The 15,883-nt window shown below is 42.0% G+C and overlaps 1 protein-coding gene across 1 annotated transcript in view; it reads right to left on the minus strand.

Moving 5' to 3' along the window:
- Positions 1-333: 333 nt before the first annotated feature.
- The window catches only part of HS6ST3 (heparan sulfate 6-O-sulfotransferase 3), a gene marked incomplete at its 3' end in the record, with an annotated part of 337,668 nt that continues 322,118 nt past the window's right edge, over positions 334-15,883 (minus strand). Inside the window, exon 2 of the mRNA XM_082011062.1 lies at positions 334-1,039. Coding sequence (XP_081867188.1) covers positions 334-1,039 — 706 coding nt within the window. The remainder of the gene's footprint in view (positions 1,040-15,883) is intronic.

A 15,883-nucleotide genomic window follows, 5' to 3' on the forward strand; every position in this document is an offset into this window, starting at 1 on the left:
TTTGGTAGCTCAGATTGTATAGGGTACATCTGTTAACGCAAAGGATATAGCTCTCTCTTCAACCTGTCCTCATAGCTTAGGGCTTTGAAGGAAGTCTTTTTGGACAGGAATCTATTCTACTGCCATTTAATAACACTAATCAATGCCTATTGAGAAAAAAAAATACATTCTCCTCACTGGCAGAAACCAAGAAAAACTGAGACAAGGAGGGGCAGTTGTCAGACATGGTCTCATTTACCAAAGCAGTATGCCTTCCTTGGCTAATTAATTCCCAGGTAGCCAAGTTGCAAAAACTCTCTGATCCTTTCTTCAGTTAGTCAAGATGGAGGAGCATCACCACCTTGCGACCTGACTATTATAATCTTCAGTAACGGCTACTTCTGCTGCCTCTTCCCTTGGCCACTGGTGAGCTCTCTGCTCCCTCAGCAGCCGCCGCTCCTCTCGCCTCTTTAGCCGGTTCTTCTGATGCTCCTCTTGCTTGGAGTACTGGAAGCGCTGCAGGAACAGGTCCTTTGCGTATTCGTACAGCTGCACATCCAAGAAATTCAGCTCCTCTATCCGTTGCCGCACATCCTCACCAATGTCCACATTGGAGGCCCGGGTAACGTTGAATTGGGTGAATGGGGAAATGAATTTCAGGTTGAATGTCCTCTCAAAGAGATACTGTGTTTTCCTCTGAAATTCTGTGAGCCCAAAGAAGGCCATATTTTTCAGATTGTTCTTGGCGCTTTGGAGAAGAATCATATTTCTTTCACTCTCATTCATAAAAGTCAAGTTGTAGCACCCCACCAGGCTGAGGTCTGCCAGCATGCGCACCTGGCGGTTGTTGGCCAAGTTGTAGCTACAATCCATGAATTCCTGTAAACTGACTCCAGACCAGTCATCTCCTTCGTAACAGGTAGGCAGCTCGTCTGGTGTCGGGCTTCTTCCATCACACATATGCAGGGAAGTTTTCCATGTTGCACCCCTCTGGACATGCTTCCATTCACTCAAGTACCGTGACACCGGATCCCTCAGCATCGTGATGTAATAGAAGTTCCTGAAACATATCATTAAACACAGTTTTAAGATTCAGTGAATTTCACTTTTTTATTCTCCAATAAAACGATTACGAGCCATCGCCACCACCCCCTTCACTTTTTCCGGTGTAATGTAGGCACTTTAAATGACTACTACTGAGACAGTAAAAAGCTTAAAGCTTCATAAATACTGTGACTAAAATACAAGGTAAATTGGGAGAAAGAGGGAGAGATTAAAGGAAATAAGCAGCTATCAGAGGAACGGAATTACTTTGACCTATTAACAGGTCGGTGGTAGTTACTTTATGTAGAAGCCAATAAACTGGACTCTACTCCCCTCTACTTTAAAACGCTAACCCTCAATAATATCAGAAACAGTGGGAAAAGAGATTTATATAATCTTGCCACTTCTCTTCTGGACTGAGACATGCATGTCTCACAAGATGCACAAGATGATATAATCCATACAGCACCTGGTCAGAATATAAGAGAAGCATGAGCAATTCCATGTGGATGCTGCAAGTGCTAAAAATAACACCATGTGGAAGACTGGCATGAGCCACCTACTTCAGAAGAACCCTGTTATTAAGTGGGTTGGAATGAAGATAACGAGAGACCTAAAATCCATTCATATGACTTAATTTTAGACAAGCGCTTGATTGGAATTTGTTGTAATTGTGTAGTACAAAAGCATTTGTTGACATAAAGATTATCATTATTCAACCTCACCTGTCAAAAATACAAGAGACACCAAGAAATATTGATTTGAAATAGAGCAAATAGCTGCAGAACTCACATTGTCAGTTCATCTTTGAGCTATTGAATACAGCTCGTACATCTATTTATGGCAATCTGAAATGGACTGCAATTGAGTATGCTTCAAGCAGGCTTTCACAGATTGAAGTTTTTTACAGAGAAATCTTTTATTCAATAATAACTCACCTGAATTACAGAGTGATATCATAAAGACAAAGCAAAACCAAAATACTGATGACTTCTGTCAGCTAGAATAACCAGCAGAAGATTCATGACTAAAATTAACACACGGTCTGGTACAAAAATAGGCTCGTGAGTTTGCATGACTCATCTGACTGCAAACAATACATTAATAAACTGTGAGTCCTGAGATTTCTTAAGAAAAGTCTGGTCTCAGTACTCCTTCTTGAGCCTAGAGAAGATTAAAGCAAGTAAGCAGGAGGCAAGCTTTCTGAAGACAAATTACCCTGTAAACAAACCACCACTTTGTGAGGGCCATCTCATACAAGGGCTAAGTCCAGTTAAATGAAAAATCTCAAAATTGGTAACAATCTCCAGGACAATTACCTTTCTTTTTCAGATACCATCCATTTTCTGCTCCTAAAGATTCCCAGTAACTTCACTGTAAGCCTCAGGTTTGTCATAAAAATAGATATTTCCCCACATATTCCTAAAAATGCAGGTATATTCCCCAGTGCAGACAAAGCAAAGGGAAACAGGGCTGAATGCTTTGTCCTTATTCATTCTGAATATCCTGAATGCTACAGGATTTGTAATATATTTCCTGGAATAATAAGGAAATAAGGTTATGAGGCCAAATGGTGGACTATGTTCTGCTGCAGGGTCATTTCTTGAACTACTATCTAATGGAAACAGATGTTTCTAGAATTATTTCACAGCAGAAGGGTTACAGGTGGAAGGATATAAACTAGGGAGTGCCATGGATGTATTTTCATGATCACTTGCTTTGGAAGCCATGAGTTGTGTTAGCATCAGATGATACTCAGACCAAAATAATTTGAACCTGGGGCTTTCTGGCTGCTGCTCACACATGACCAAACTGCACTTCAGCTGCTTTGATCCACTTCAGTTACTTACACAGCCCATATCAACAGTGAACCCAAGGATCGTCCAGCTATTCAGAGACAGATAATTCTAAAACCCCTCTCCTACTCCTGCAGAGCAGGAAGGACCAGAAATCCTTTTGTGTGCTCTGCAGTATAGCTCCACTGGGAAAAGCACTGTCTTTAAGCACTTCAAGCACAGCTTTCCCTTCTCAAATTGGATGCTCATCTCATGTTGGCTCTACCTTGCAGGTATGAAAGCACGTTAAGAATTGCTTTCCAACTACAGGACAAAAAGTGGACACATTTCACTAGCGTTGTGCAGATAAAGCAGCCCGACTCTCAAACTCGCATCAGCTCTGATGTTGTTGCAACATCCAGCAGGCACTGATAGGGTTGTGACAGAAAATGATTCAAGCTCCAAGGGAGCAGAAATGAAAAAAAAAAGGGACAAAGATTCAGAGGCAACATCTACATCAATGTGTCATTGGCTTAGTCCTTGTATTGCTGCCCCTCCCCTCTTTGGATAATTTTGGGTGTTGATCGTGTTAACAGATGGGTTTAAAAGTTGCTGTTGACAATTATTTATACCTCTAATAATAGTTCTCTCTTTCCTCACCCATCTCCAACAGTCCCAGTCAGGCATGACTCAGAGCAACAACAATTAACAAAAATACCGCCTTTGCATCAATCATTTCCATGTCATCCCTGGATAAGTAAACATGCTCGATGTGCAATAAACAGGAGTACGACGCAAATGCAGGGAAATGAGAACAGCGCGTCTTTGTATAACACCCGCAGCTTCCCTCATGCAGACTGGGCAAGAAACTTTCACCGGTCTGTCGCTGCTCCTCCTTGTGACTGCCTGACTTCTGTTTTCCCTATCCCGATTGATTTGCTTCTGGTTGTGCATCTTTCAGAATGTGGCCTTCTTGTGTTATCAACTGAATGGCTGCTTCATCTGGCAGACAACCTTTAAGCAGCAGCCTGGTGCACATTTGGTTTCCGAGATACTAATATGTAAGAGTGCAGCCATCCCCGCCGCATTCACAATTTACAACCTTCTCTTTAACCTTCTGTTTGTGACTCTCCATCACCCTTTTAAGCAAAGTGAGGTTGGAAGATCTTAAGGTTTCTTCCACCTGATCCTGGGCACTGTCCAGATGAAGCTGTTACAATGCTACACAGAGGACTGGGGGATGCTGCACAGCAGCTGTGGCACAAGTTTTTCTTTCAGGGAAAAGGATGTCATGTCTCTAGAGGATAACGATATAAGTAAAAACACATAGGTCATGCACATTTGTTTCAGCTGGAAAATTATACAAATTACCTTAGGAAATTGTTTTCAAATATTGACATTTATGGATTAAATACAGCAGAGTTTCAGGGCCTAATCACACTAGGAATGGCTGAGAAGCCAGCTCATAATAAAGACAAGAAGCAGTTCATAAAAATATGAAACCGGGGATGGCCTTCAGGATCTCCTTCCTTCACTGTTCAGTAAAAGAGCAGCAAGTCAGCCATATACTGAACATGCCTGAGCCACTCTGAATACAGACGTGCACTTGTTCTTGTGGGTGTAAATGACCCCCTTGCGTCGCCCATGCTTGCGCTTATGCGGCTGTGTTAAACTCCACAGCTACCCACTGTGGGAAATAGCAAAGAATTAAGTAATAACTTCTGTTACCCTGTTTGACAAAGCAAACTCATCACAGATTTATTGGCTTCGTTTCAATGGACTCCCATGATCGATTACTCAAACTGCTGTCACAGGCAGCCTCAGTGCTTAAAGGCTAGCCAAGCAGAACACGCTGGCACGTCAGTGAGAAGATGTTTTACACAAAACATTCCAAATTAAATTAAAACCCATACAAGTTATATCTATATCTAATCATCTCTATCATCTATATAATCTATATCATCTATATCGTCCATATCATCTATATCAGCACGTGCGTGTATGTGTGTGTGTAAAAATTTACATTGGAATCTGGCCATAAGCTGCAGTTGTCGATGAAAGAAAAATGATCGGAAATGCATAGTGTGTATTTGCCAGTGTATCTTGTGACTGCCTATATAAACACGTAGACATGTACAAACACTTTAGATTACATTTCCAACAACACCAGCCCACTAGTCATGATGTTAGCTCCTCCTGAAAGGGAACTTCATACAACTTCCCCAGATTAAAGAGTCTCCTTTTGAGCATAATGTACTGCAATTAATGGGTTTTTGAAGGCGCCACTATGGGGCAGTTGATTTTTTGGACAGATGCGAAGCACCGTGATGGTTGGGGCAAGGGCCTGATGATCCATGCAAGGGCCCAGACAAGCACCGGTGTGAAGCGTGGGCTGCACACTACTGTTTACATTAGAATTAAAAAGCAATTGGGAATTCAGAAGGCTCTAGTCCCAGTCGCAGGAAATCCAGTCTCTTCATTAGCATTAGGCAAAGAAAACCTTTAATTAATAGAACAGCCAAAATGGGCTTCTAGTCACAACCTGAGAACATGTATTTCTTTCACATTATAAGGTATTTTAAAATAAATACTCTAATCTTACATTAATCCTTCAATAGCATTGCTCCGTTTTAGAAATTCCAGAGGAGCAGACTCTGATGTTAGTGGAAGTGATCCCAAACCGGGGCATTTTGCCTCTTCTATCACCATGGAACAGACATCCCGGCTGAGGGAGATTTACTAAATACGGGAAGGATCACCGCACATCAAGAACAACAACATCCTGTAGGGCCTCCTGGGGAAGAAGGACGAGCGGCATCCTCTCTGTCGCTCCCCCTCCTGTGCGGAGCGGCCGGCAGAAGGAGAGCTTACGCAGCACTCTCGGAGGCTCAGAGCGGAGAAAAAGCAAGCTACTCCCTCTTCTTTCAAAGCGTGAGGCAGGACTTTACGTGCAGAGAGTGATGACTTTCATAAAAGGAGAAGAGCATACTCATAGCAGCTGATGCAGAGACAGAGGAATATCTGAGGTGGGGAAAATGACTCACTGGAGAATATTTTGGAAGACACTAACAGACAGAAGAAAGAAGAACCAAAACAACCGAAAAACACAGGTGCATCATAAAACCATCCACTTTCTGGTTGTTCTTGGTAGCAGGGAAAATAAAAGCCCTGGTCAAGTTTATGATCCAAGTTGAGACAAGAAGTTAGCAGCTTTAATCCTGGAGGTGAGTGTCCTGAGGAAGGGTCCGAAATGCCCGGGTAAAGCCAGTCTGGCAGCACACTTCTGCTAATGACGGAGGTTCTGGGAAGAGGAAGGGTTAAGAAGGATCTGTGAACAAAAGCCTTATGCTTCCCAGTTTCACCCTGAAGCTGGATAAAACAGAGGCAGTAACAGAGCTGACCACCGATCAGCAACCCCTCTTCAGGGCAAAGCATCGTCAGTATGCGTAATGGCCACGAGAAGCGGGTAAACAAATGAAACAAAAATAAGGATACTGCGATACATGCATTAGGGAACAGGAGCATACACCAAGGATGACGGGAGGAGGCAGAAAGCAAAGAAACATTGTTGGGCTGGTCAAAGTCATCCTAGTGTAATGCAGATGTATTAGCTGATGGCTGGCAGCATTATTGTGCAGAGTATCGCTGCATCTATGCTGTGCTTAATTTATGGGTAACCTGCCCAACGTGACAAGAGCTGACCATACACTTCTTACTCAGAACAGCAGCGCTGTACTGGAAGAGCTATGCAGCAGTGCACAAACTGTATGCCTGTCCATCTGGCTGCAGGAAGCAGCGTACAGCTTATCCACCAAGCCAGACAGATAAACCCTGGCTAGCCGACAAACTTTTGCAAGGATGATGTAGCAACAGCACGTAGGTTTCTTAAGCTTAGTATCTGTCGCAGGATGCTAGATCGCTGTGATGGGAATGGTCTTCTAAGACATCCTTTACAAAAGTTTGTGACCTTAACACTGTTAGCTGTCCTCTCAAGTTTTCATGGGTTTCTTCACAAATCTTTTATTGAAAGAACAGCAGTCACCATTGAGAAGTGAACATTTATCCACTCTTACCACATACATCACCCATTCAGCATGTAGGAAAAACACTTCATTGGCTGTTTTCTCAGAGGATCTGAGCACCCACCACTTCTGCTGATTTTAACTGGGATGATGAGCACTGTGGTTACTCAAAACAGTGGCAGGAATGTCCTACAGATGCTTACTCCACATTAAAGGAGAACTTGCCATAGACTTCAGCAGAGTCAACTAAAAAAATTATAACTTGCATTTTGAGGAACACAACTATTAAATTTTAGCTGTGTCTCATTAGTCCTCTGGGATTTTGTCCCATGGCTTTGAGTCCAACCACGAAAAAAACCCAAACCCTGGCCACTGTTTCCTGTTTCCAAACTGGCCACAAGCTTCTGTTGTTTAACTAACCTCTTCACCACCCCAGTGATATATAGTGCAACTAAATCTGTAGGACATGCCTGCTCAGAGAAGGGATGTGATACTACTTCCAGCGTAAGACATCTAAATGCAGTGGTCTACATACAGGCTGCACGTCTACGCAACCTCTAAAGCCAGCAGGGAGCTGCTCAACACACTCAATGATGTGTGTCTGGAGAGTGACGCGCTGGCTAAGGATGGGTGCCAGTTCCGAGCTGTCTCATTTTAGAGGCTCCCTATGCACTGGGCTGCGTACCTTGACCACAATGGGAGCTTAGATACCTGCTAACCTGGAGATGTCCACATTACAGGCACTTACATACAGGTGTATGTATAGGTGCACTCCATGCCTGGAGTCAGATTCCCTGTATTCACAGGGAACAAACTTCAGGCCAACCTCAGAAACTAACCAGTAACATAACATTTTGGAACGAGCAAGAACTACAGACAACCTGTATTTCATGACTTTTTGTACCTGTGATATATACACACCAGTCACGTTAGGATATCTCTTTCTAAGCATGTTTTTAGGGCTGGAGCATTCCCAAAGTAAACAGAAGTGGTAAGTAAGTTTTGTATTACTTCACACAAACCTCCAAACCAGCAGTTAGAAAACCAGCTTACCATGATTTTGTTGTCCTTGCCAATATATGTATCAGTGAGATGGGGGGGGGCTTGGAGTCAGACAGCTGGGATTGTATTTCTGGTGCTGGAAAGCAAAGGCGGTCGCTCAGGAAGTTACTTGTGATGACACAGTCTGTTACAGGCAAGAGAAATGTGGTGTTTGGGCCCTGGGAAGCACTCAAGAAATGTGAAACCTCACATTTTCACATTTCGTTGCTTTTTAGGAGGAATACTCCCTGTGACCGACTTCAGTTTCTTTTGCTTTAGGATTCATTATAAACCCCTCAATTTTTCTGTTTAGAAATTGCAAGCCCCCCCCCTTTTTTTAATATCATCTGAAATATCAGATTAAATTCTATGTCCATGCTATCAGAAAAACCTCAGGATAACTTTACAGCACTATTTTATTTTTTTGCACAGCTGTTGATCAGAAGATTAGCGTCCCACACCTGATTAAAGAATGACAGACGACCAAGAGTGTCTTTAGAGAGCACTCACTCTCTGACATCAAATGACTTTGAACAGCAGTGATTTAGGGTAATCCAGAAGGGTAGAAGAAAGAGTGAACCTGTGGTAACACAAATGCTGCATGTACAACATTAGGAATTCTTCCACCTAAAGAGTCTAATTTTCCTTGACGTGAAGCTAGGGCAAATTCAGTAACGGTGTAGAGCTCTGTGAGGATATGAGAAGAGTGAGATACCAGGTAAGCTATTTGAACATAGCACTGTTTTAGATTTATACTATATAGAAAAAAAGATGACTTTCAAAATCCAGCGCTACATCTGCAGTGCAAACAACGGTAAAAAACACATTTGTGGAGACTCTAATTATTATTTTGTTTCTTAAATACTTTAGCAATGAAGACAACTGGCCTGGGACTATGTAACTGACAACTTTTAAAACACTATAGGCTTTTGGAGTTAGGACATATGATTTTGCACTTTCTAAGTGTAATGAATAACCATTAAAATAATAATCACGTTTTCTACATATAACATTGCCACATGCCCTTCAAAATCATTAGTGAAAATGGATCTCAGGACTTACTGCTGCAAAAGGAAACTGGGAGTGCTGAGACATTTTTCTGTGACACAGAAGAATATAAATCTGTGAGGATGCTGATTTTAATGAAGTATTTCAAAGACATGTCTAAGACATTAGGTGGGGACCAAACAGCAGCCTTCCAGCACTTAAAAGGAGGTCAGTGAGAAGATGGAGCCAGGCTCTTCACTGACGTGCATGGTGGGATAATGAGAGACAACGGTCATAAATTGAAAAAGAGAGGGATACATAGAAAATAACTTTCACTATGAGAATAATTAAGCATTGGGAAAGCTTTGTCCGAAGAAACTGTGTGCCCTCCATCCTTGGAGGCTTTGAAGACCCACCTGGACAGAGCCCTGAGCAACCCCATCTGTGCCCAGTGGTGAGCTGGAGTGAGAGAGCGGGGAGTTGTATTAGAGACCTCCTGAGGTCCCTTCCCGCCCCAGAGGTGCTATGATTCTGCATGACAGTGCACAGTCTTCTGTCACCAAATGTGCAGTCCTGTCAGAAAACACATCAAACCAGAACCAACTCACCAACTAGATCACGCCTGTTCTCTCCTGGCTACCCTAGGCAGAGTACAGGGAATGTGCTTTGCCTTTTACGAGACTGGGTTTTTTCTGTATGATTTTAACTAGGGCTATAACACTCTGAATCAGCACACCCTGAATTATTGAGCAACTTCATGAATATTTATTTCAATGACACTGTGTTCAATATAGAGTGTCTAGAAATTGGAGAGGACAGTACAGCAGCAACATGTCCCTAAATAAATTAATTCTGTTCACAGGCATCAAGTCTGGATCTTGAACAGCTCCTAGACTAATGAAATGATGTAACTACCCATGGTTTTAACGCCAGTATTTTAGAAAATGCACACAAATAGCATATTTGAGCTTTCTGAGGTAATATATATTTTTCCCGTTTGTTGCCTTTAGGATTTAGGCATAACTTTTCAAACACAGAGCATAACGTTAGGCATCTAACTCTATATTTAAATGTATAGATAAACTCAGCCTCATTGCCAGTGAAGAAAATACACAGTAGTAGGAGATAAAGATGCTCAGTTACCCAGAAAACAAGGTCTGATGATTTATTTAGCAAAAGAGGCTCCCAGAGCCATAAGTGCCCTTCTCTGCCATTGCAGATGATACCAGCACTCTATTATCCTCACTCTATTATTTAAGTTGGAGATCAGAGAGCAATCACATTGGCTTTCATTTTACAAAGCTGAACTAGTTGTTATTGTCTTTTCTGATAAGACAAGCCAGAAGTGACCACGCTGCAGTTCCCCAAATCCCCTTGGTCATGCTTAGATCACTTCACCCAGAGTTATATGCTGAGTTTTCCAACATCTCAGCCTTCCATGCTAGCTTTTGACAGGAGGCTCACAAGAGTAAGACATTCTGGAAGCTCCTGAAATCGGTTCAGGTTTTTGACCATCCAAGCAGTCCTTCCTGGCATTTGACCTTGCACAACTTCACATTTCACTATACATAGCTAAAATTGGGAAAATTTCACATGAGGCCTCACAGGTGCCTTGTACAATAAATATTTCCTTATCTCCACTAGCAATGTATGCTCTGATACACCCTCACGTTGCATGTATTTTTTTATGGGGCTGCGTAACTCTGGAAACTCATACTCACTGTGTTACTGGCTAATATATAGAGGTCCTTCGGCTCCCCACGTTTCAGCTGATAAGCACTCAGCTGATTGAGGAAATCTCTTTCTGCTGGCCTCAAACACGTGATCTTGCGCTTTGTGCTACCGAAGTTCATTCCATCTCTTTTACTGAAATCCTCAAGGTCGTTAAGCAAATGCCATTAACATACTTCAGCTTTTTGTGCCAATATCATTAATGAAAACATGAAATAGGATCAGAGCTAAGACTAGCCCTGAGGAAATTCATTAATAACTTTCCTTTAAACCAGAAAGTTCCTCTTTCAGCACATCCCATTTTGTTAGCAGCTTCTTATCCACCAGAAAATTCTTATGTTTTCTGCTTGTATAATAACTTTGCACATGCAGCTCTAACAAATACTTTACGGAAGGTAAATTCCCCTTCTCCTATCAGAGACAGATGTTGGGTATTTACGTGGCTCAGCCCAAAGGCTGAGAATGGTGGCCCCAGCTTTGCTGCCTCTGAGAACACAGAGGATGGTTAAGATGGGGAAATGACAATTTATTTGAGAGCGAAGCAGTCTGGAATAGAAATGTACATATTAGGCGATTTGGTAGAAAAACAAATCTGCCACTTTCCATCAAACAACCTTGACACAAATTGTAAATCATTTCTTGATGAGACACAAATCTAACAAAGTTCTCTCCAGAGATTTTTGTTCTTTGCCTAAATTATATCAAGCTCAGTTGTTCTAAGTGTTCTTTAAATTGCTGAAAGGAGTGAAGTAGCAAGAGTGTCGCTCAAAGAAATATAAATACAAAATACAACAATAAATCAAATAATAAGAATTTGGTTGTTCTATGAAGCACATGCATTATAAAAACCTGGTACCTTGTAAGACATGGTGTGTGAGCACACATGTCTAGGAGAAAATACTATTCAAAAGCAATAAACACATATAGCGTCCATAAGATTCTTTAAAGATACTGTAAGCAAGACCATGCACACCTTTGTGCCAGAAAGAATAATAAATCCTTTGTGGACAGTACCGGCAAAGGAGGAATCCATTGCTCACACCGCCCCTATTCTATCTCGTCCCTACTGCGCACAAATCAGTGCTGTGTCTCAAAAGAACCGCGAAAGTCTGGGGCACATGTGACATCTTTACTCAAAAATGTTCTTTCTCCTGTCTCTGCCTTTGCTATGCCACTGCACGGAAGGGAAGATGAAATAAGGATGTATTTGCACTACTGTACTACCTGCCTCCTCCCAGAGCTGCCTCTAGCCCCGGCTTGGGGAGGAAGTACTGAACTTGCCTTTCTCAGAGAGGTGTTACGAGTACAGCGGGGACAAGCTAAGGAGATGACCCGCCGCATCAGGCGGCAGCAGAAAACAAGGGCTGCCCAGAGAAAAGAAAGGTGATGACAGGCAAGAGACAAGAGAAGAGCAAACCTGAAGACAGCGCAGCAAGAGGGACCCACAGTTTGAGCTTGTTTTGCCAACTTGGCCTTCACGGGTTACAGAAACCAGGTTGGGAAGGGACCGTCCTGGTCGTCTGATGCCTGTAATCACAGGTAACAGTTTAGCGCAACAGGATTCATAAAATATCCTTTGTGCACACCATACAAGCCACAAAACCCTCCTCGCTATCAGGTTGCAGTCTCTGAGCAGATGCCAGCAAGGCAGCAAGTCTGTGTTTCAGGAGGAATGTCCCTGGAGCAGGTTACTGTCTGGGCGACCGAGCACTCCTCCAGCTTTGATGTAAAGCGATGGGGACGCAGGACTTCCACCTATTCAGTACCTTAAACAACATAAGACCTTCTGTAATGGTTTTAAAGAAAAAAAACCCTACCTACTTTCATGCAGAATTATGGGAGAACTGTTATCACAAGAGTCCTGGCTGCCTGCAAGAATACACCTGATGATTGGTAAAATTCCGTTTCAAAGAGCCCCTGAAAAGCCAAATAAATGTAGCCAGACTCGTAAATCTTCTGACATTTTTACTTCTTCAGTCAGATTCTGTTAGGTCTGAAACAGAGCAAAAATATTTATGTTAAATTCAACGACAATGTTTACTTTTATCCCCTTCCTCGTTTCTGAAGGAGCTGTTGCTATCCCATTTTTATTCTCTGGCTAGGTGAGACAAGCAGCACAGGCATCACCAGTGTTTCTGTATAGCTGGCTTCACTGGAAACCAGTCTGTGCTGCAAGTGGCATGTACCAGTGCTCCCTCCCTACCTGAGCTGTCTCAGATTTCCAGCTAGTAGCTCAGTTACAGACGTTCTCTTCCAAACCTGGGATGCTCAGATGAAATTTCTGTGGGATTTTTCACTGCAACGCATTTTGAATCAGTGCAGTAATTCTGCTCAATTAATAAAGTAATTAACAATAAAAAAGCCCAGTAATTGAAATCCCTTTGAAAATACATCAATTTATTCTCTCTAAGCTTTGCCTCAAGTCTTTATTAATTCTGACATCAAGCATAACGACCATAAATTATAAATGATCATCACAAAATCCAGGCATCACAACCATTTTCTTGTCCTACATGCTGAGGTTTTAAAATATCTAGGTTTGGTCCAAACTTTTGAGATTTGCCTCCCATAAGGTAAACAAAATGACAATATGGATATTAAAGAATTCCAGGGGATTGAAACCTGAAAGTAGTGAAAACGTTGTAAGGGTAGTCTTTCCTCTTCATTCACTGAAACAATTCACAAAACCTAAGGAAATTGCTCAAGTGTAAGGCAAAAATGCCAGCTTGGCTTCTGCTAACATTCCTCTTCTTGTGATGTAACTGTACAGTTTTTCCTGTAAGGCAGTAAACAAGCAGATGATGGGGTATTTCAATTTAATACTTACAAGACAGACCACCGACTTCCCGTTTTACCCTACACTTTGAGTTTTTCACTGAAATACTTGACAGCATGTCATGAAGCCCAGAAATGTTTGCTACAAATAATACAACTGAAAGCTCTAAGCAAAATTGCCGTCTTCCCCCTACCACTGACCTCCTAACAGATTTCTTTCCACATCAGTTTAGACTATGTGGACTGTGTATATTAAATATATAATCTCCACAAGGGGGCCCTCCTATCTTCCCCAAATCTTAGCAAAAGCATAACTTGCTTTCCCAAAATTTATGTTATAAAGCTTTTGTCTACAGACACTATGGTATCTTAGAACAAGGTTTTTACCAACTAGAATTGAATTTATGATAGAATTTTGTACAACAAAACCTGGAATTTGAAAGGGAATCAGTTTTTATGTACAATTTCCATTATATACCTGGTATGAAGACAACTTTGATAAAGCTTTTGCAAGTTTACTACTTGCAATAACCAGCCAAAAATGAGACCTTTTACACACACCCACAGCCCCACAAGAGTCACCTCATGCTGCTATGAAGAGGCAGCCTCCAATGTGCAGGCTGGCTCTGTGTTACATATTGTAATTTGTAGGGTAAGCCCAAAGTAAGTGCTATTAATAATTTCAGCTCTGTGTGAATGCATCCCATAGGCACAACAGTTAAGCTACAAATGGTATTAAAGTTATTTGCACTGTCCTCTCAACTCCCAGCAGATATGGAAAACAAATCTTGTTTGGGATACCTTGTTATTTACTTCAATATTCTGAGTGTTTTATAGAGACAGTGTTGTATGTCCTCATCTTCTTAACTCAGTTGTAGCTCTGTGAGGTTTTTATTATTTACTATCACTTTGACCTTGGAATATCTAATAGAAATTGGACCATCTCCTTCTTCTGACCTCAAATCTTAATGAATCAAGGCTCTGACACACACACCAGGCAGGGCACTGCTGTAACACTATCGGCTGTGGATGCTATGCTCTGAGAAAGAAAGTAAGAAGATCACAGAATCACAGATCATTAAGGTTGGAAAACACCTTTAAGATCATCAAGTCCAACCGTCAACCCAACACCACCATGTTCACTAAACCGTGTCCTGAAGTGCCACGTCTACACGTTTTTTGAACGCTTCCAGTGATGGTGACTCCACCACCTCCCTGGGCAGCCTGTGCCAATGCTTGACCACTCAGTAAAGAAATTTTTCCTAATATCCAGCTTAAACCTCTCCTGGCGCAACTTGAGGCCATTCCCTCTCGTTCTATCGCTAATTACTTGGGAGAAGAGACCAACATCTGCCTCACTACAACCCCTTTTCAGGCAGCTGTGGTGAATGATGAGGTCTCCCCTCAGCCTCCTCTTCTCCAGGCTAAAAAGCTCCAGAAATCAAGAAACCTAGGCTTCTAATCTCCAACTTCTATGAGGGATTCTTTACTTTTCAGGAAAACTGGCAAGCAATGATGTGAATCCAGCCTCGCTGATACAGCACAAACTCACCAATCTGCTAAAATTTGAGTAAATCTCTGCACCTTGATCTGCAGTGCAAACTTTAAGCAAAGTTTTCACCATCGCTCAGCAATACTGCCATATGATATAGTCACGTCTAACCGATGTCGATGACAGAGTTCAGGCTGCTGCAATACTTGTGCATTCAGGTAAAAGAAAATACCCAAGGTGCTGATGGGACTCCATGTGATTTACTGGCTGCAGCAACTCATAGGGGATGCCTATGGCTCTGCAAGCCTCCTCTGGAATGGACAATCTCTAATCAATGAAGCACATCTGTAGAGTGGAGGAAAAGCACTTCCCATCACTTCAGGCCATGAACTGACTACGTGAAGGATGACATTTGATTAGCCTTATTATCTCAACTCATTTATATAGAAATATTGTTAGGGGCAATGAGGCCATCCAGCCCTTATCAAAATCCAGCCACAGTCTCTGAGCTGATGTTCCCACTCTTCTTCCTTTTTGTCTGTAAAAACAAGAAGGCATTTCTCTTTTTTTTGAACTGCAGGTTATCATCTTTGCAATTTTATTATTGTAAAATAATATTCTCCTCTTATACTAGTGCAGCAGACTGTTGCTGTTCCCCCTCACATATGCAAATAGGCCAGGCTTTCTAGTCTTTCCCCACAGAGATATTTGACATTGAGACTCAACATGATCTAGTATCTTTCTGAACTAAGGGCCAGGGGAATAGTGTGCAGGACTTTATTTTCAAATGTATCTCTCACAGAAATTAATGAACATCTGTGCAGACGCTGAATGTGAATTCAGGGAGCAGAAACAAAACCCAGCTGAAACTGAGCTTAAGGTCTAGGAATACCTAATGGTAAGGATCTTTGTCTTGGCAAGCTTAGGATTTCTTCCCTTCCCTTTGAAGAGTCACAGTACTTTTCAGATCACAAACTTATCTTGCTCTAAAGGAAATGGGATCATAACAGCGTTATGGAAGATATTTCTGCATTAAC

Source organism: Phaethon aethereus (assembly GCF_964289735.1).
Source record: "Phaethon aethereus genome assembly, chromosome: 1".
NCBI classification, from domain to species: Eukaryota; Metazoa; Chordata; class Aves; order Phaethontiformes; family Phaethontidae; genus Phaethon; species Phaethon aethereus.